Genomic DNA, 16,648 nt, shown 5'->3' with positions numbered 1-16,648 from the left:
TACCCTCTGAAATTGCCTAGCAAGCCACTTAGCTCAAGGACAGTTAAGGATGGGCAACTCATGCTGGGCTTGTCAGTGATTCTGAATTGTATAAAATAATCAATAAGAAAATATCATGGTGTAAAGCATTTCTTAATACCTTGTTCAGGGCAGTATGATTTGAGAATTGATTTAGGAATGCATCAAGTAAATTATTAAGAAAACAGTAACAGACCATTTAGAAAATCACAAAACAATCAAGCAGATTAATTTTCAGAAAGAGCTATCATGCTTGACAAATGTATTAATCAGTATTCATTATTTTTGAAAAACAGCAAAAAACGATCATTTGGAATGAAATGCCCCTTTTACCAGACCTGTGAAGTACATTTTTGCTAAGATGAACCAAATATATGAATGATGAATTATTCTTTTGTTTATATCTTGTGAAAGTGCATTATTCTCTTGAACTGTATTTTCCTCAACTGTTTGTGTCTGCTTATGTGTCTGTGCTGAATAAGTGACATAGCATTAAACTTTCAGGGTAAATGCATGAGCAAGTAATCTTCTCTATTTAAACCCAAGAAAGTTTCCTACTGATTTAAAGTTGACCACACACTCAGGGATTAACAAATACTCACGTTTTTTTTTCAAAAGCACACTGATTGTGAAGAATAAGGGAAGGGTTGCAGTTCTGTCTCCTCCTTGCCTGTAACAATGGCATATAGGATACGGTATAAAAATTGAGAAGTCTTATACAACTTTACAGAATGTTGGTGAGATCACAACTGTACTGCGTTTAACACCAGTCTTCTTATTTAAGGAGGTATATATTTGCATTTTAAGGCAGTTCAAAGAAGGTTTACTCAGTTGATTCCAGGGATGATTGGGCTGTCAAATGATGAAACATTGATTATTGTGCCTATGCTAATTTATAAGAATGAAAGGTGACCTTTTTTGAAACATGTAGGAATAGAATATAGAACATAGAAAAGTATAGCACAGCACAGGGCCTTCGGCCCACGATGTTGTGCCATGGAATATTCCTAATCCAAAAATAAAATAACCTAACCTACATTCCCCTCAATTCACTGCTGTCCATGTGCATGTCCAGCAGTCACTTAAATGTCACTAATGACTCCGCTTCCACGACTACCACTGGTAAACTATTCCATGCACTCACAACTCTCGGAGTGAAGAACCTGCCTCTGACATCTCCTCTATACCTTCCTCCTAACACCTTAAAACTATGACCCCTCGTGGCAGTCAAACCTACCGTGGGGAAAAGTCTCTGGCTATCGACTCTATCCAGGCCTCTCATTACCTTTCACACCTCAGTCAGGCCACCTCTCTTCCTCCTTCTCTCCAGAGAGAAAAGTCCGAGCTCAGTCAACCTCTCCTCGTAAGACAAGCCCTCCAGTCCAGGCAGCGTCCTGGTAAACCTCCTTTGCACCCTCTCCAAAGCTTCCACATCTTTCCTATAATAGGGCGACCAGAACTGGACACAATATTCCAAGTGTGGTCTCACCAGGGTTTTGTAGAGCTGCAGCATAACCTCGCGGCCCTTAAACTCGATCCCCCTGTTATTGAAAGCCAAAACACAATATGCTTTCTTAACCACTGCACCTCCCAGTCGCAAACCATTTCCACTCCCCCTCCCATTCTTTAGATGACATGTCCATCATGGTCCTCCTGCACTGCCACAATGATGCCACCCGAAGGTTGCAGGAACAGCAACTCATATTCCGCCTGGGAACCCTGCAGCCTAATGGTATCAATGTGGACTTCACCAGTTTCAAAATCTCCCCTTCCCCTACTGCATCCCTAAACCAGCCCAGTTCGTCCCCTCCTCCCACTGCACCACACAACCAGCCCAGCTCTTCCCCCCGACCCACTGCATCCCAAAACCAGTCCAACCTGTCTCTGCCTCCATAACCGGTTCTTCCTCTCACCCATCCCTTCCTCCCACCCCAAGCCGCACCCCCATCCACCTACTAACCTCATCCCACCTCCTTGACCTGTCCGTCTTCCCTGGACTGACCTATCCCCTCCCTACCTCCCCACCTATACTCTCTCCACCTGTCTTCTTTACTCTCCATCTTAGGTCCGCCTCCCCCTCTCTCCCTATTTATTCCAGTTCCCTCTCCCCATCCCCCTCTCTGATGAAGGGTCTAGGCCCGAAACGTCAGCTTTTGTGCTCCTGAGATGCTGCTGGGCCTGCTGTGTTCATCCAGCCTCACATTTTATTATCTTGGATTCTCCAGCATCTGCAGTTCCCATTATCTCTGATGCTTTCTTAACAACCTTATCCACTTGGGTGGCAACTTTGAGGGAGCTATGCACTTGAACACCAAGACCCCGCTGTTCCTCCACACTGCCGAGAATCCTGCCTTTAATCCTATATTCAGCATTTAAGTTCGACCTTCCAAAATGCATCACTTTGCATTTATCCAGGTTGAACTCCATCTGCCATTTCTCAGCCCAGCTCTGCATTCTGTCAATGTCTCACTGAAAAGCCTGCAATAGCCCTTGATACTATCAACGGCACCTCCAACCTTTGTGTCATCAGCAAACATACTAAGATAATAAAATGTGAGGCTGGATGAACACAGCAGGCCAAGCAGCATCTCAGGAGCACAAAAGCTGACATTTCGGGCCTAGACCCTTCATCAGAGAGGGGGATGGGGTGAGGGTTCTGGAATAAATAGGGAGAGAGGGGGAGGCGGACTGAAGATGGAGAGAAAAGAAGATAGGTGGAGAGGAGAGTATAGGTGGGGAGGTAGGGGGGGGATTGGTCAGTCCAGGGAAGACGGACAGGTCAAGGAGGTGGGATGAGGTTAGTAGGTAGGAGATGGAGGTGCGGCTTGGGGTGGGAGGAAGGGATGGGTGAGAGGAAGAACAGGTTAGGGAGGCAGAGACAGGTTGGACTGGTTTTGGGATGCAGTGGGTGGAGGGGAAGAGCTGGGCTGGTTGTGTGGTGCAGTGGGAGGAGGGGACGAACTGGGCTGGTTTTGGGATGCGGTGGGGGAAGGGGAGATTTTGAAGCTAGTGAAGTCCACATTGATACCATTGGGCGGCAGGGTTCCCAAGCGGAAAATGAGTTGCTGTTCCTGCAACCTTCGGGTAGCATCATTGTGGCACTGCAGGAGGCCCATGATGGACATGTCATCTAAAGAATGGGAGGGGGAGTGGAAATGGCTTGCGACTGGGATGTGCAGTTGTTTATTGTGAACCGAGCGGAGGTGTTCTGCAAAGCGGTCCCCAAGCCTCCGCTTGGTTTCCCCAATGTAGAGGAAGCCACGCCGGGTACAGTGGATGCAGTATACCACATTGGCAGATGTGCAGGTGAACCTCTGCTTAATGTGGAAAGTCATCCGCCTCCGCCACATCTGCTCCCACGATGAGGCATTCCACTCCCGCACATCCCAGATGTCCAAGTTCTTCAAGGACCACAACTTTCCCCCCACAGTGGTCGAGAATGCCCTTGACCGCGTCTCCCGTACTTCCCGCAACACATCCCTCACACCCCGCCCCCGCCACAACCGCCAAAGAGGATCCCCCTCGTTCTCACACACCACCACACCAACCTCCGGATACAACGCATCATCCTCCGACACTTCCGCCACCTACAATCCGACCCCACCACCCAAGACATTTTTCCATCCCCACCCCTGTCTGCTTTCCGGAGAGACCACTCTCTCTGTGACTCCCTTGTTCACTCCACACTGCCCTCCAACCCCACCACACCCGGCACCTTCCCCTGCAATCGCAGGAAATGCTACACTTGCCCCCACACCTCCTCCCTCACCCCTATCCCAGACCCCAAGATGACTTTCCACATTAAGCAGAAACTCACGCAGACACAGGGAGAATGTGCAAACTCCACAAACAGCCACCTGAGTTGAATTGAAACCAGGCTTCAGATTAAATGTTCAAGTCTCTGGAGTGACTTTTGAAGCTGCAACCTTTTTCCTCCATCATAAGAGTTTTAGCACTGGGCCAGGATTAGTACCTGGAACTCAAGTTAAATTGATGTCACTCATCCACTTTCCCTCTGTCTCATGTACCTGATAAACCTCTACCACAAAGACGTAATGCCAGTGTTCATATTGGATAAAATGTTTTTGCTCGTAAGTTCTTCAATGGGCTTTGCCCTTCAAGGTTTTATGATACAATTATGTACTTTTTTTCAGGACACAGAAAAGGAAGAAGATGAGTTACAAATTGAGGAAGTAAAGGCTGTAAGGTCTAAGGGTGATAGACAATTGGCCAGGCAGAAATCAAGTACTGAAGCACATAAGGAAAGAAAACTGACCAGTAAGAAGCCAGAACAAGGTAACGCAAAGAAGTCATGATTCACAGTTTAAAAACAGAAGGGAAAGACTTACCACATAAAAAGAAAATTGTTACATACTAAGTTTAAGTACAAATTGAACTCCAAGTTGCAAATTTTCTGAACTGTGCCAGTTGGGACCTGATCGGATTGTTCTGCTTTCTTTCAATGAAAGTGATTCTTGATTATCAGACTTTTTGGAGAGAAATCCTTTCATACAGCAGTCTCTAAAAAGAGTGGATTAATTTATCAAAGAAGGTGGCATTATCGACGACTACCTGCACAGCCCATGTAGCAATCTTCATCCTTATTAATGAAGAGCACTGTGAAAACTATTCAGGTTGCAACTATGGTAATACAAGGGGCTCTCATGGAATTTCAATGCTTTCATCCCCATTATATGATAGTCTTACTGACAGAGTAGCAAAATTTATATCAAATAAGACATAAAGATTAAAACAATAGTAATAATTATATCACATAGAACATGAGTTGACCAGAGGGAATACATCTTCTAAATTATTTTAATAAATATTATTTTTGATATTCGAAACTGTCTAATAGTAGCTTACCCACAGACATCTTTAATGTTTAAACATGTAGTTGTTTGCCAGCCTGAAATTTTTGCGATCATAACACTTTTACAGCTACTAAATTACAAACATGTAAAGCTCTTAAGAAAGTACTTCCAATAGAATGTTCAAACATTCAGTCCCAAATTCTCAACTGGTAAACCTTGAATACAAATACCGGACAAACTTAATGATGTTGGCTGATTTTGAACAGCTGAACTTAGAATGGTTTAGGGCGAAAAAAGTAACAAAACAAACAGTGTATATTCTAAAATCGTAACTTGACTGGGAACTTTCAGGTCAGTGATCTCATCCCACAGTTCGGCAACAAATGACTACCCTTTGAGAACTGTGCCAAAATTTCTTCTCAATTGAAATAAACCTGAACTGAGGTAAAGGAAGTGGATTTAAGCATTTGGCTAAACACTGCTCTTCTGACAGTACCAATCCAATAGTACACGTTAGCTGGAAGTGGGTTTGCAGTGGATGCCAGTCCAATGATCTCAGGTCCCATTTCATCAGTTCTGGTAAATGTGTAGCTAGGCATGTATGTATTGAGAATACTAAAAGGTGAACACAGGTTGGGTTTATTCTGCTGTACAGTCTGTCCTCTTCTTCCTCCAAAAAGCACAAGATGAATTGCAACTCTTAAATTCCCAAGTTAAAAGATGGAAGAAACAAGGAAAAATACAAATTCATAAGCATCACAAAAGGCACAAATCTTAATGCATGATACATTAAATTCACTTCCATGGAGAAATATCAATATCATTGATGCAGTTAGATGATTTTTGAGCACTGTACCAATGTAGAAACTGGGAAATTACCTTAACATACAATTATTTTAAAATTTGCTTTTTAGTTGAAAATTCTGATGGTACAAAAACAATAATTTTCTTTATACGAACTTGATTCTAGATTTTCTGTTAACCTCTGATTCTGAACATTAAATTGCAACCAGAAATTTTGGCTAACTATTTACATACAATTAAATGTCTTATCAGCATTTATAGGGATTGTATGTTGTGATTAATGAACACCAGGCTTCAAAGTTTTAATTTTCTTCATAATAAATTGGCATAACTTTACATGTAGCAAAACCATTGTAACTGAGTTGGGTTTTAGTATAATTAACCATAAATTGGTGAGTGCTTCCCTTGCCCGTTCAAAGCATAGTCAGGGAATTGAATAGGCCGCTAAAAATAAGTGGGAGTTATAAATAACAAATTGTGTGCACACATTTCAAACCTGATGTTAAATGTAAACTGATGAGAAAATCTACCTGGGAAAGTTCCAAGTCAGTTCTGGAACTTTGAACTTATTATGAGTTTGCATGGAAATATCAACCTATTTCGATGTATTTTATACAAATAATTTTCTGTGGGCAGGTTTACTTCTTTTCTGATTCTAAGGATTAATTTTCTTTCTAACACCATTACTTCTGTGAAGGGAAGCAATGAAAAAGCTCAGTAACCAAAGATAGGGAGGCAAGTAAACATTTATTTCTGTCCTTTTGTCAGTGAAGTTGCAAAAAGAGACTATTGAAAGAATTCAAGTGAAGCAGAATGCTGAAGAGGACCCTTGGGCACAAATCACCTTAAATCGATGCATTTTAGTTGCAGCAGCGTTCGTGGTGTTCAGCATGGGTGTCCAGCTGATTGTAGGTAAGCACTAAGTGATGGACCTTTGAACTCTGATGTCTAAGATTGGATATAATAATTCAAACTTTTCCTGCTAAAAATAAGGTTACACAGTCTTGGATCTAGTCTCACAAAACCACATAAGTTGTTAAATGTATATAAATGTATTTAATTGTATGCTGGTAGTGTACATTAACTGAGACCCCACTTGTTCCCCTTTTGATATGACCAAATGGAAATTGTGTGATTGGAGGTGCAAGTTTGTAATGCATATCTCTGTAAATAAATGCTTAGAAAAATACGCAACGATTGGCTCCAGCTCTCTCCTTCACCACTTGGTTTACTGGAGCAGAACATTAGTAGCACTAGAGAAGTAAATTAGATTGATATCTCAGATTTACAATTACATAGATTAAAGTGAATGTGAGTAATTCACTCAAGTTTAGTATCACAAATCTAGGTGGGAATGTAAGTTGTGAGAAGGATATAAAGAGATTGCAAGGGGATATAGGCAGGTCATGTGAGCCAACAAGAAGGCAGCGAATGAAGCATAATATAGGGAAAGTGTGAAGCCTTTTTGTGTTCAGAGACAATTGTGTGTATTTGTACAAAAAATACAAAAAATTATCACGGAGGTACATCAATTAGAAAAGCAATTATTGCAAGGGGACTGGAATACAAAACAAGGAAACCTTACTTCAATTGTACAAGATGAGACCACACCTTTAGCATTATGTATAGTTTTGGTCTCAAAATATAAACAATTATTGACATGCTCTTCAAGCCATAAAATGAAGGTTCACTTGATTAGACCTTAGGGATAAGAAGCTGAATGAATTTTGCCTATAATCTCTAGAGTTCAGCAGAATGAGATGTGATCTCATTGATTTTTAAGGAAATTGGCAAGATGGATGCTGGGAAGTTGATTTCACTGACTGGGATATTGGAACATGAGGCAACAGCCTCAGAATAGGGGGTCAATGTTCTAAGGCCGAAATGAAAAGAAATGTTTTCACTCAGAGAACGATGAGCCTTTGGAATTCTCTACCCAGACAGTGAGAGATCTCCATCACTGAGCATACTCAAAGCAAGGAGAGACAGATTTTTATTTAAACTCTGTGGGAATAAAAGGTTTTAGTCAGACAGGAAAGTGAATTTTAAGGAGATCAACTGTGATCCTGTTGAATGGTGAAACAAGTTGAAGGAGCTGTGCGTTTGCTTTCTGAACAAAGAACAAAGAAAATTACAGCACAGCAACAGGCCCTTTGGCCCTCCAAGCCTGCACCGACATGCTGCCCATCACAACTAAAACCCCTACTCTTCTGGGGACTGTATCCCTCTATTACCATCCTATTCATGTATTTATCAAAACATTCTTTCAAAATCACTATAGTATCTGCTCTGCTACCTCCACCAGCAGCGAGTTCCAGGCACCCACCACCCTCTGTATAAAAAACATATCTCATACATCACCTTTAAACCTTGCCCTTCACACCTTAAATCTAGGCCCTTTGGTAACTGACTCTTCCATCCTGGGAAAAGGCTTCTGACTGCCCATGCCCTTCATAATCTTGTAGACCTCTAACAGGTCACCTCAACCTCCGTCATTCCAATGAGAACAACCCAAGTCTGTCCAACATCTCCTCATAGCTAATGCTTTCCATACCAGGCAACATCCTGCTTTCTGCTGTAACTTCTTATGTTCTTGTGTTCTTAGTAGCAGGGGAATATATAACAGGTTTAGAGTTGTGCAAGGCAGATTATAAATAGTTTCTACAAAATGCTTCTTTACACAGAGAATGACCAACAGCAGGAACATGTTGTAGGATTGATTGTTTAGGCCAGTCCACTGATCTGTTTGATAAACAAAGGATGCATATAATAGGAGAGTGTAAGTTGCTATTCTGAACGGTCCTCATCAGATTGAAAGACCTTCTTTATCAAAGCATATGAGAACAGTGTGGAAATTATGGACTGGAAAAGCCCCTCTGATCCACCTGCCTGTTCCACATTACCTTGTGTATCATAATAAAACATTCGCCACACAGCCAAATCTAATACGAACCAACTAAAAAAATCCAAGACAGAAAAATAAATCCAAGCCAATTTGATGAAAAAAAAGAGGTGGGAAATTACTTTCCAGCCTACCTATACATTCAAAACAATTGCAGAAGACCAGCCTGGCCCAGAATTCATTGATGTACTACAACAGAATTTTCCATCCTGAGAAGTCGCAAGCAAGGTTGTAAAGGCAGATAATAGGGTGTGTTGGCACTGATGAGATACCCTTCCCCTTTTCACCACCTCAGAAATTAACCCGGCAGAGTCTAAAGATACAAGATAGAGCCATTTACGGTTGAGATGAGGAGAAATTTCTTCACCCAGAGAGTGGTGAACCTGTGGAATTTTCTGCCACAGGAAGTGTTTGGTCCAAAAGCATTGAATTTTTTCAAGAAAGAGTTACATGCACTTTTTGGGGCTGAAAGGATCAAAGAGTATGAGGAGAAAGTGGGTACAGGGTATTGAGTTAGATGTTCTGCATGATCATACTAAATGGCAGAACAGGTTCAAAGTGCTGAATGGATGGAACGCACGTGGACGATCTCTCGACCTGCTACTAATTAAGGACCTCTAAGGGCATCTTAATGCTACCATGCGATTAACTCTATTCCTGGCACCAAAGAACATTTTCAGGCTTCCTGAGTCATAAAATGAGTGACCTGCCTGCCACGTTGGTGGGGCCCTGTATACACCCCAGCTTGGGGAGGATTAGGGTAGAGGTGGTAATGAAATACACTGCTTGTCTTACCCTCCTTCTCCCCTGAACCCACTACCCTCCCCAGAAGCTAACCTATCCCTAAAAAAGAGCCCACAAAAGATGCTGACCACAGCATCTGGTCTCTGACTAGCTACATAGGGTCTTTGCTGCCCAAGGACATGACATGCTGGAAAGCTCACCAAGGGAGCACTTAGGTGCGTGATTAGCACATGATCTGGTGGGTTTGGTTCTGCTGGTGGGGATTTCCTGTGAACCATGCAACCTGTGACCACACATTGAATATGAATTGTAAAGTCCTGCCCCTACAGCTTTGTAAGTAGTGATGTCCATTTGGACAAGAAGCATGTCTAGCTTTTCCTCGAATGAATTTAGCTAGATCTGTGATCTAATGACATCATAAAAATACACATGATGGGTTAAACTTTTCATAGAGAAAGTAACAGTATAACAAGATCATATTCAGGTGGGCCAATGGGCCGAGGAGTCGCAGATGGAGATTAATTTAAATAAACATGCAGTGCTGCATTTTGGAAAGGCAAATCAGGACAGGATTTATATACCTGATAAGGTCCTGGTGTTGCTGAATCGAGAGATCTGGCAGTGCAGGTTCATAGTTCCTTGAAAGTAGAGTCACAGATCGACAGGATAGTTAAGAAGACAATTGGTATAAAAACAGAAGTTACTGGAAAACTGAAAGAACTGCGGATGCAGTAAATAGGGAACAAAAACAGAAGTTACAGGAAAAGCTCAACAGGTCTGGCAGTATCTTTGAAGAAAAAAATCACAGTTAACGTTTCGGGTCTGGTGACCTTTCCTCAGAACAATTCTGAGGAAAGGTCACTGGACCCAAAACATTAACTGTGATTTTTTTTTCTTCACAGATACTGCCAGACTTGCTGAGCTTTTCCAGAAACTCTTGTTTTTGTTCCCAATTTACAGCAACCGCAGTTCTTCCAGTTTTCAAAACATCTGGTATGCATGCCTTTATTTGGCAGTACATTGAGTATAGGAGTTTGAAAGTCATGTCACAGCTGTACAGGACATTGGTAAAGCCACTATTGGAATACTGTGTTCAATTCTAGTCTCCCTGCTGTGGGGAGGATGTTGTGAAACTTGAAAGGGTTCAGAAAAGATTTACAAGCATATTGCCAGGGTTAGAGGGTTTCAGCAATAGGGAAAAGCTGAACAGGCTGGGACTATTTTCTCTGGAGTGTCAGAAGCTGAGGGCTGACCTTTCAAAGGCTTATAAAATCATTGGAGGCATGAGTAGAGTAACCAGACAAGGTCTTTTCCCTAGGGTGGGAGTCCAAATCTAGGGGGTAGTGCGTGAATGAAATAAGCTGCCAGAGGAATTGGTGGAGACTGGTACAATTACAACATTTAAAAGGCACCTGGATGGGTACATGAATAGGAAGGGTTTAGAGGAATGTGGGTGGAAATGCTGGTAAATGGAACTAGATTTATTTAGGATTATTGGTCAGCATGGAGTTGGATTGAAGGGTCTGTTTCCATGCTGTATATCTCTATGGCTAAGACTAATAGATAAAATGATGAAAATGGCTTTCCCGTGGATGAACACTACACTTAGATCGCAACCTAAGGTACTGTTTACGTAAAACAAAAGCAGAGAAACTCAACTTATCGGTGGAGAGAGAAACAGAGTTAAAATTTCATATCCAATATGACCCTTCTTCAGATGTCCTTGTTCTGTTTCAGATTCCAATATGTGCAGTATTTTGCATTTTTATACTGTTTACATGGTTGTCTCACACAGACTATTTTCACAGGTATTTTTGAAGTAGACGATATGTTGGTGTATTCTGACAGTGAACTTCTTGATAATGAAGATTTGAAATTGGTAAGAAGATTTCTTTAAAATGTACACAGAAGTGTATAATATATATTTTAAAAGAGTCTTGAAATATTATATAACATGCTACATTTTCCAGTAAGAGTAGAAGTGAATGTTTTAATTGCTGTGAACCCATTAACAGCTATACTAATCAGACAATCCAATATTATTTATTGATTGTATTTGGCTGCATTTTTAATAGAAAATTGGCTGTATGGCTTCTCTTGAATAAATGTCAATTTATAATTTCTCTGTCAACTTCTTTGAATTTTAACATTAAATTTGTAGCTATGGATAATACCAACCTATTTGTATGTAATCAAAAGATTGTAAATTGCCTACAGAATATTGGAACTTTTTGAGTCTGTTAATGAATAATAAGCTTTGACTCCTGCTACCATCAGAAAATCTGTTGATTAACATTTTGAATAATTTTCTGAATTCATCGACACATTCCATAACTTTGATTGTAAAACCATAAGTAAAATATCCCCTTACCTTCACGTAAATTAGTCAGAACAATCAACTTTGTTGCTACTGATGATTTCTCGCAATAACATCTGTGACTTATTTCTTAAACTGGATTTGGGTTTAGGGAGAGAAAGCTACTGTGTTATGTTGAGCAGTTGACATCGGTGAGAAATTATAAATAGGGAAGAAGAAAACTGAATAAGAAGTGTAGACTCTCAGTGAGGTGGAAAAACATACTGGGAAAGACAAAGGGTAAGACTATTAGGTGAACAAACTATAGGTAGGGACAGCAGATGGCAAAAATTAAACAAAAGTGGAATCGGAATAAAATTTATATTAGATCAAAGCTGGGTAGAAATTAAATTTACCAGGTAGAGGATTAGACCAAGAATGAACAACAATAGGCTCATTTAGACTTTAGCTGCCTGGCAAGAATGATGCAGTCAGAGAGTGGTGCTGGGATTTATGATACTGTTTCGTGGTAAAGCTGTGTTACAACTGTACGTGATGTACAGGAGAAATCCACAATAAAAATCCTCCCATCTAAATTCAGCAGCAAAAACTGCCTCAGCCGATAGAGGGCTTCTTAATTGTCACGCTTGTCGGTAAATGTGCCTCATGGTGGCCCTCTGCTGTGATTCAAGTCAGTCTTGGTGGTAGAACAGAAGGCTGGTCATCCACTTGCTGTCTAAGGAGGTAAGGGTGAGCTGCTCTACAAAGTATGAGCGTATCATCACAACTTCAAACATTTCTGGCATTGAAATAAGATCCATTACATATGTTGGCACACTCAATCTCTACATTCTATAATGGAAACCCTCTCTGCTGTGGAAGTTAACAGGATCAGAATGAATAATTTGTAGATGAAAGTGGCTAGAGGTTGGGGTAATTGGAAAATGGCACACAAATAGAACTCCTTTTCATGGAAGTCCTACGTACGTAAATGTTAGCAAAAATTTTAATATCATCAACTATATTTAAGATGATTACTAAAGTGCAGACGTTTTTCATCTCTGTTGGGGTGAGTGTGTAACGTGGTGATTGACACATCATACCCACTGGTGAAATAATTGTCTGTGCTACACACCAATCAGCTCATTACGAGCTTAGAGGCGGCACATAGCAAGCTTCTCACCCTATCAGGCACTTTGACACTGGTGTCAAGTTGCCAGAAGCTGTCAGCCAATTAGTTCCTTTGTCTTAAGGACCAAGCGACAACGCCTACTCTGGAGGGAATCCAGTGATGAGAAGTTAGGGCATTTTCTTTTCATGTTGCTGAGTGGGGCAATAGAGCTGGATTCAAGGGCAGGGAGGTGGTTCTCAGAGGCCATCCATCTTTGACCATCATCCTTGCCTCTGATTTTCCCAGATTGGGGTAAGTTGGTGAGTCAAAAAAGTCATCCATGGCCATTCTCAGTAGAATTTAATGGCAGAATTGGTGAGAAGGGAGCAAGTTCATCTCCATGTCAAATTCACCCAATTATTTCTTCATCTTCCCATTTCTCTTGATACCTCTGAGGGGAAAATACCACCAATAATGCCTGTCAGAAAACATTAGAAATGGTCAGATCAGTCATTTTCTGCAGAGAGAGAAATGTGTCAGATGTGACCCACTGACTATTGTCAATATTTTGCATTTTTATTCCAGATCTTCAGCATCGGTGATGTACTGTCTCCTTGGTTCTGTGTAAAAATCTGATTTTATAGCATTGATTAGTTGAGTAGCAAAGTTTACCACAATTTGAGAAAGAGAATTGGCCACTGCAACAAATTTCCTTCTGGTACAAGTTGAGAAACACAAAACAGAAGCACTCTAGTGACATCAGTGGCAGAGGGAGAAATTACAGCAGGTGTTGAACACTCGAAAGGTGATGATGATGATTAATAACGGCAAATTCTGACATGGGAAGGTGACAAAATATGACTACAGAAAGTAATGTTTTTTACATAGAGGATAACAGATTGCTTAATATATTTTTAAACTTTTGAAATTTTGGTCACAAGTTGTAATAGTTACATAAACAAAATCAAATTCTTTGATTTTTAAATTTATATGTCCTGGTGTAAAACTTGCAAATCTCTATATTTCAGTAATCATCTTTAATATAGTAATAATATTACAACAGGCAATTTTTATTAACACTTATGTACGTTGGACTTCCATGATCACAGTCATCTTTGTGAAGGAAAGTGCATGAATACACAGACATATTGTCTTGAGATCAGCATGTCAATACAAGCAAACTTCCTAAGTTCTACTTTGTGATCATTTTTGATTTCAGTGTATTTATTGCCTTGATTGTATCTGTATTGATTTTTAATCCTTGTGGTCCTTCTGTAATTCTTTAATTGGTTTCTACATTCCCTGAACCCTTTCAGCCTCAACTTAGTACCATTTGTGATTTTAACCAACATTTAGCGTATTTCTGATTCTAGGTAGTTCGTATAGATCGCAAATGATGGGTGCTCCAATACTGACCTTGGTACATTCCATTCATTATAACCGATTCATGTGCTAAATTGATTCTTATGTTTCCTATTTCTTTAAGCTATGGGTCAGTCATTCATGTGGATATATTGTTTCCAAAAAGTCTAAACATGAAATTTTACAGCAATTCCAATGGCTACTAGAGTTGTCAGTTCTGAAAAAATATAAAGGAAATTAATGTATGATATGAAAGGAGAAAAGGTTACCCCTCTACTAGACACGGATGGAAGGGGGTCCTAGTGGTTTTACCACACTCAAATGGTTAAGACTTTTACCACCTACTTACTCGCATCTGACGATTTTTTTTTGGGACCCTCTTGTGGTGCTGTGGTAGTGTCTGTAACCCTAGACTGGGAAGGCTGGGTTCAAGTCCCACCTGCTCCAGATGTGTATAATAACATTGCCAAACAGACTGATTAGGAAAAACTAAGTCAAGCCTGGGGAATCTTCCCTCTTTGTAGACCTAACTAGTAAATAATGTAGAATTTCATATTAAATTAAATTACATTCAGCAAAACATGCTGTTATAGAACACATAATGATCCTAATGCCTCTTTATCCAGAGGATTTGAATACAAGTAAATAAACATCATACTATAGTTATGCAAATAGTTAGTTAAGTTGCACCTGGAATAATGTGTTCAATTCTGGACACTGCACATAAAGAAGGATATATTAGCCTATAAGGGACTGCGATAACCAGAATGACACACAGATTTCAAAAGACTCTAAGACATGTTATAAAAATTAGAGCCAGATCTTTCAGCAGCCAATTTGAATCATAGAATCCCTTTGGTATGGAAGCAGACCATACAGCCCACATCAAACCTCTGAAGAGTAACTCACCCAGACCCATCCCATCCATGCACTTCCCACAGCTCATCCACCTAACCTACATATCCCTGGACACTGTGGGCAAATTCAGAATGGCCAATCCACTTAATCTGCACATATTTGAACTATGGGAGAAAACCAGAGCATACCCGCGCAGACACTGGGAGAATGTGCGAACTCCAAACAGACAGTCATTTGAGAATGGAATCAAACCCAGGTCCCTGGTGTTTTGAGGCAGCAGTGCTGATGAAAATTTGGATCACACATCCGAATAGCATTGTTGCTGGATTAATTGTTCATTCTAAATCTAAGATTAACACATTTCAATTAACCAAGGGTATTAAGATATATGGGGGCTGTCTGGGTACAGGTATTTGGACTTAGATTACAGATCAGCCATGATTTAATTGAATGCCAGAATTGACTCAAGGAGCTGAATGGCCTCCACCTATGCTTATTTTCCTATCTGGCTTAAACTGATTGATAACAATATAAGAGAGGATCTGGGCTACAATGAAATGGTGGATTTATTACTGGTTTTCCAAGTATTTTCCTCTGGTTAGTACCTTCCCCCTTCAGCCCACTGACTTTTTAAAAAAGAAGTCTTGCATTTTAATATACCTTTCACAACCTCAGTACTCCCAAATTGCTTTACAGCCAATCGAATACTTTTGATCTATAGTCACTGTTGTAATGTAAGAAAGCCAGCAGCCAATTTGTGCTCAGTAAGCTCTAAGACACAGTAACATGCAAAGAGCAGTTCATCTGTTTTACTGACGTTAATTGATGAATAAATATTGGTCAGGCCACTGGATGATAAACACAATTTCTTCAGAGCATTTTTTTTTTCTCACCAGGCAGAAAGGACTATGCTAGAGGATCAGATATTGATCTCAGAGACTGAGAAATCCACCAACGAACTTGAGAAGAAGCTTCCCCCTCAAACTCCTGTCAGAACAGATTTGAAAAAGATGTGTACCATCCAGAAAGGAAAGCCAGGAGGCTGCAAGGTTGAGGCAGCTGATAAAAAGCAGATCTCTGCATACATTAAGGAGATCAAAAGCATTAAAAGTGGTTATAAGCCAAAAGATAAAGACTCAGAACGAAGGCCCAGTAAGGACAGGAAAGATCACAAGACCGAATTTGAAAAGAAAGATGATAAGTACTCCAAAAAGGAACATAAGGAGGAAAAACACAGGGCCCACCAGGGTTATGAAGAACAACACTTCAAAGAGGGAGATGGTAAGAAGACTTCCAAGGGCAAAGAAGAGGGATGCGATAAGGGGAGTAAATTTAATCAACTCAATTTTCCAAGAAGACATGAGAAAAATGCTAAACAAGCAACATACAACAAAAACCAAGGCTATTATAAAGACTTTGAGAAGCACAAATATTTCATTAAGCAAGATGACAACAAAAAACATGATTATAAAGTGCATAAAGAATATAGTAAGTACAGAGTGTTCAAACGAAGTAAGCATTATGGAGGTGAAAACATTTACAAGAAGGGTGGCATGGGAAAGCATTTTGGTAAAAATAAATTCAAAGAAAGCAGAAAACATGACTAATTAGGTTCAAGTTCCAACTTAGATGTATTTGTGTTGAGCTGCAATCACTAGAAAATATTTCCACTTTGTGTGAAAAGACTAAACAGAAATGTTAATTTATATCAGAGAAGTGCAATATTTCTAAATAAAAGT

General features: G+C 40.3%; 1 protein-coding gene and 1 non-coding gene across 2 annotated transcripts in view; both read left to right on the top strand.

The window, feature by feature from the left end:
* Positions 1-16,648, top strand: part of LOC125465750 (glutamic acid-rich protein-like) — a 38,521-nt gene extending 21,873 nt beyond the window's left edge. Inside the window, exons 4-7 of the mRNA XM_048559529.2 lie at positions 4,173-4,314; positions 6,405-6,548; positions 11,091-11,161; positions 15,806-16,648. Of these exons, the coding sequence (XP_048415486.1) occupies positions 4,173-4,314; positions 6,405-6,548; positions 11,091-11,161; positions 15,806-16,516 (1,068 nt within the window). The 3' untranslated portion in view covers positions 16,517-16,648. The remainder of the gene's footprint in view (positions 1-4,172; positions 4,315-6,404; positions 6,549-11,090; positions 11,162-15,805) is intronic.
* Positions 14,294-14,422, top strand: LOC125466088 (U6atac minor spliceosomal RNA). Its single transcript, XR_007250381.1, has one exon. It is a non-coding gene; the product is annotated as a U6atac minor spliceosomal RNA (small nuclear RNA).

The sequence above is a fragment of the Stegostoma tigrinum genome, chromosome 30 (genome assembly GCF_030684315.1).
Source record: "Stegostoma tigrinum isolate sSteTig4 chromosome 30, sSteTig4.hap1, whole genome shotgun sequence".
Classification (NCBI taxonomy): Eukaryota; Metazoa; Chordata; class Chondrichthyes; order Orectolobiformes; family Stegostomatidae; genus Stegostoma; species Stegostoma tigrinum.
Note: the sequence above shows the minus strand (reverse complement) of the source record. Positions and strands in the feature narration are given on the sequence as shown.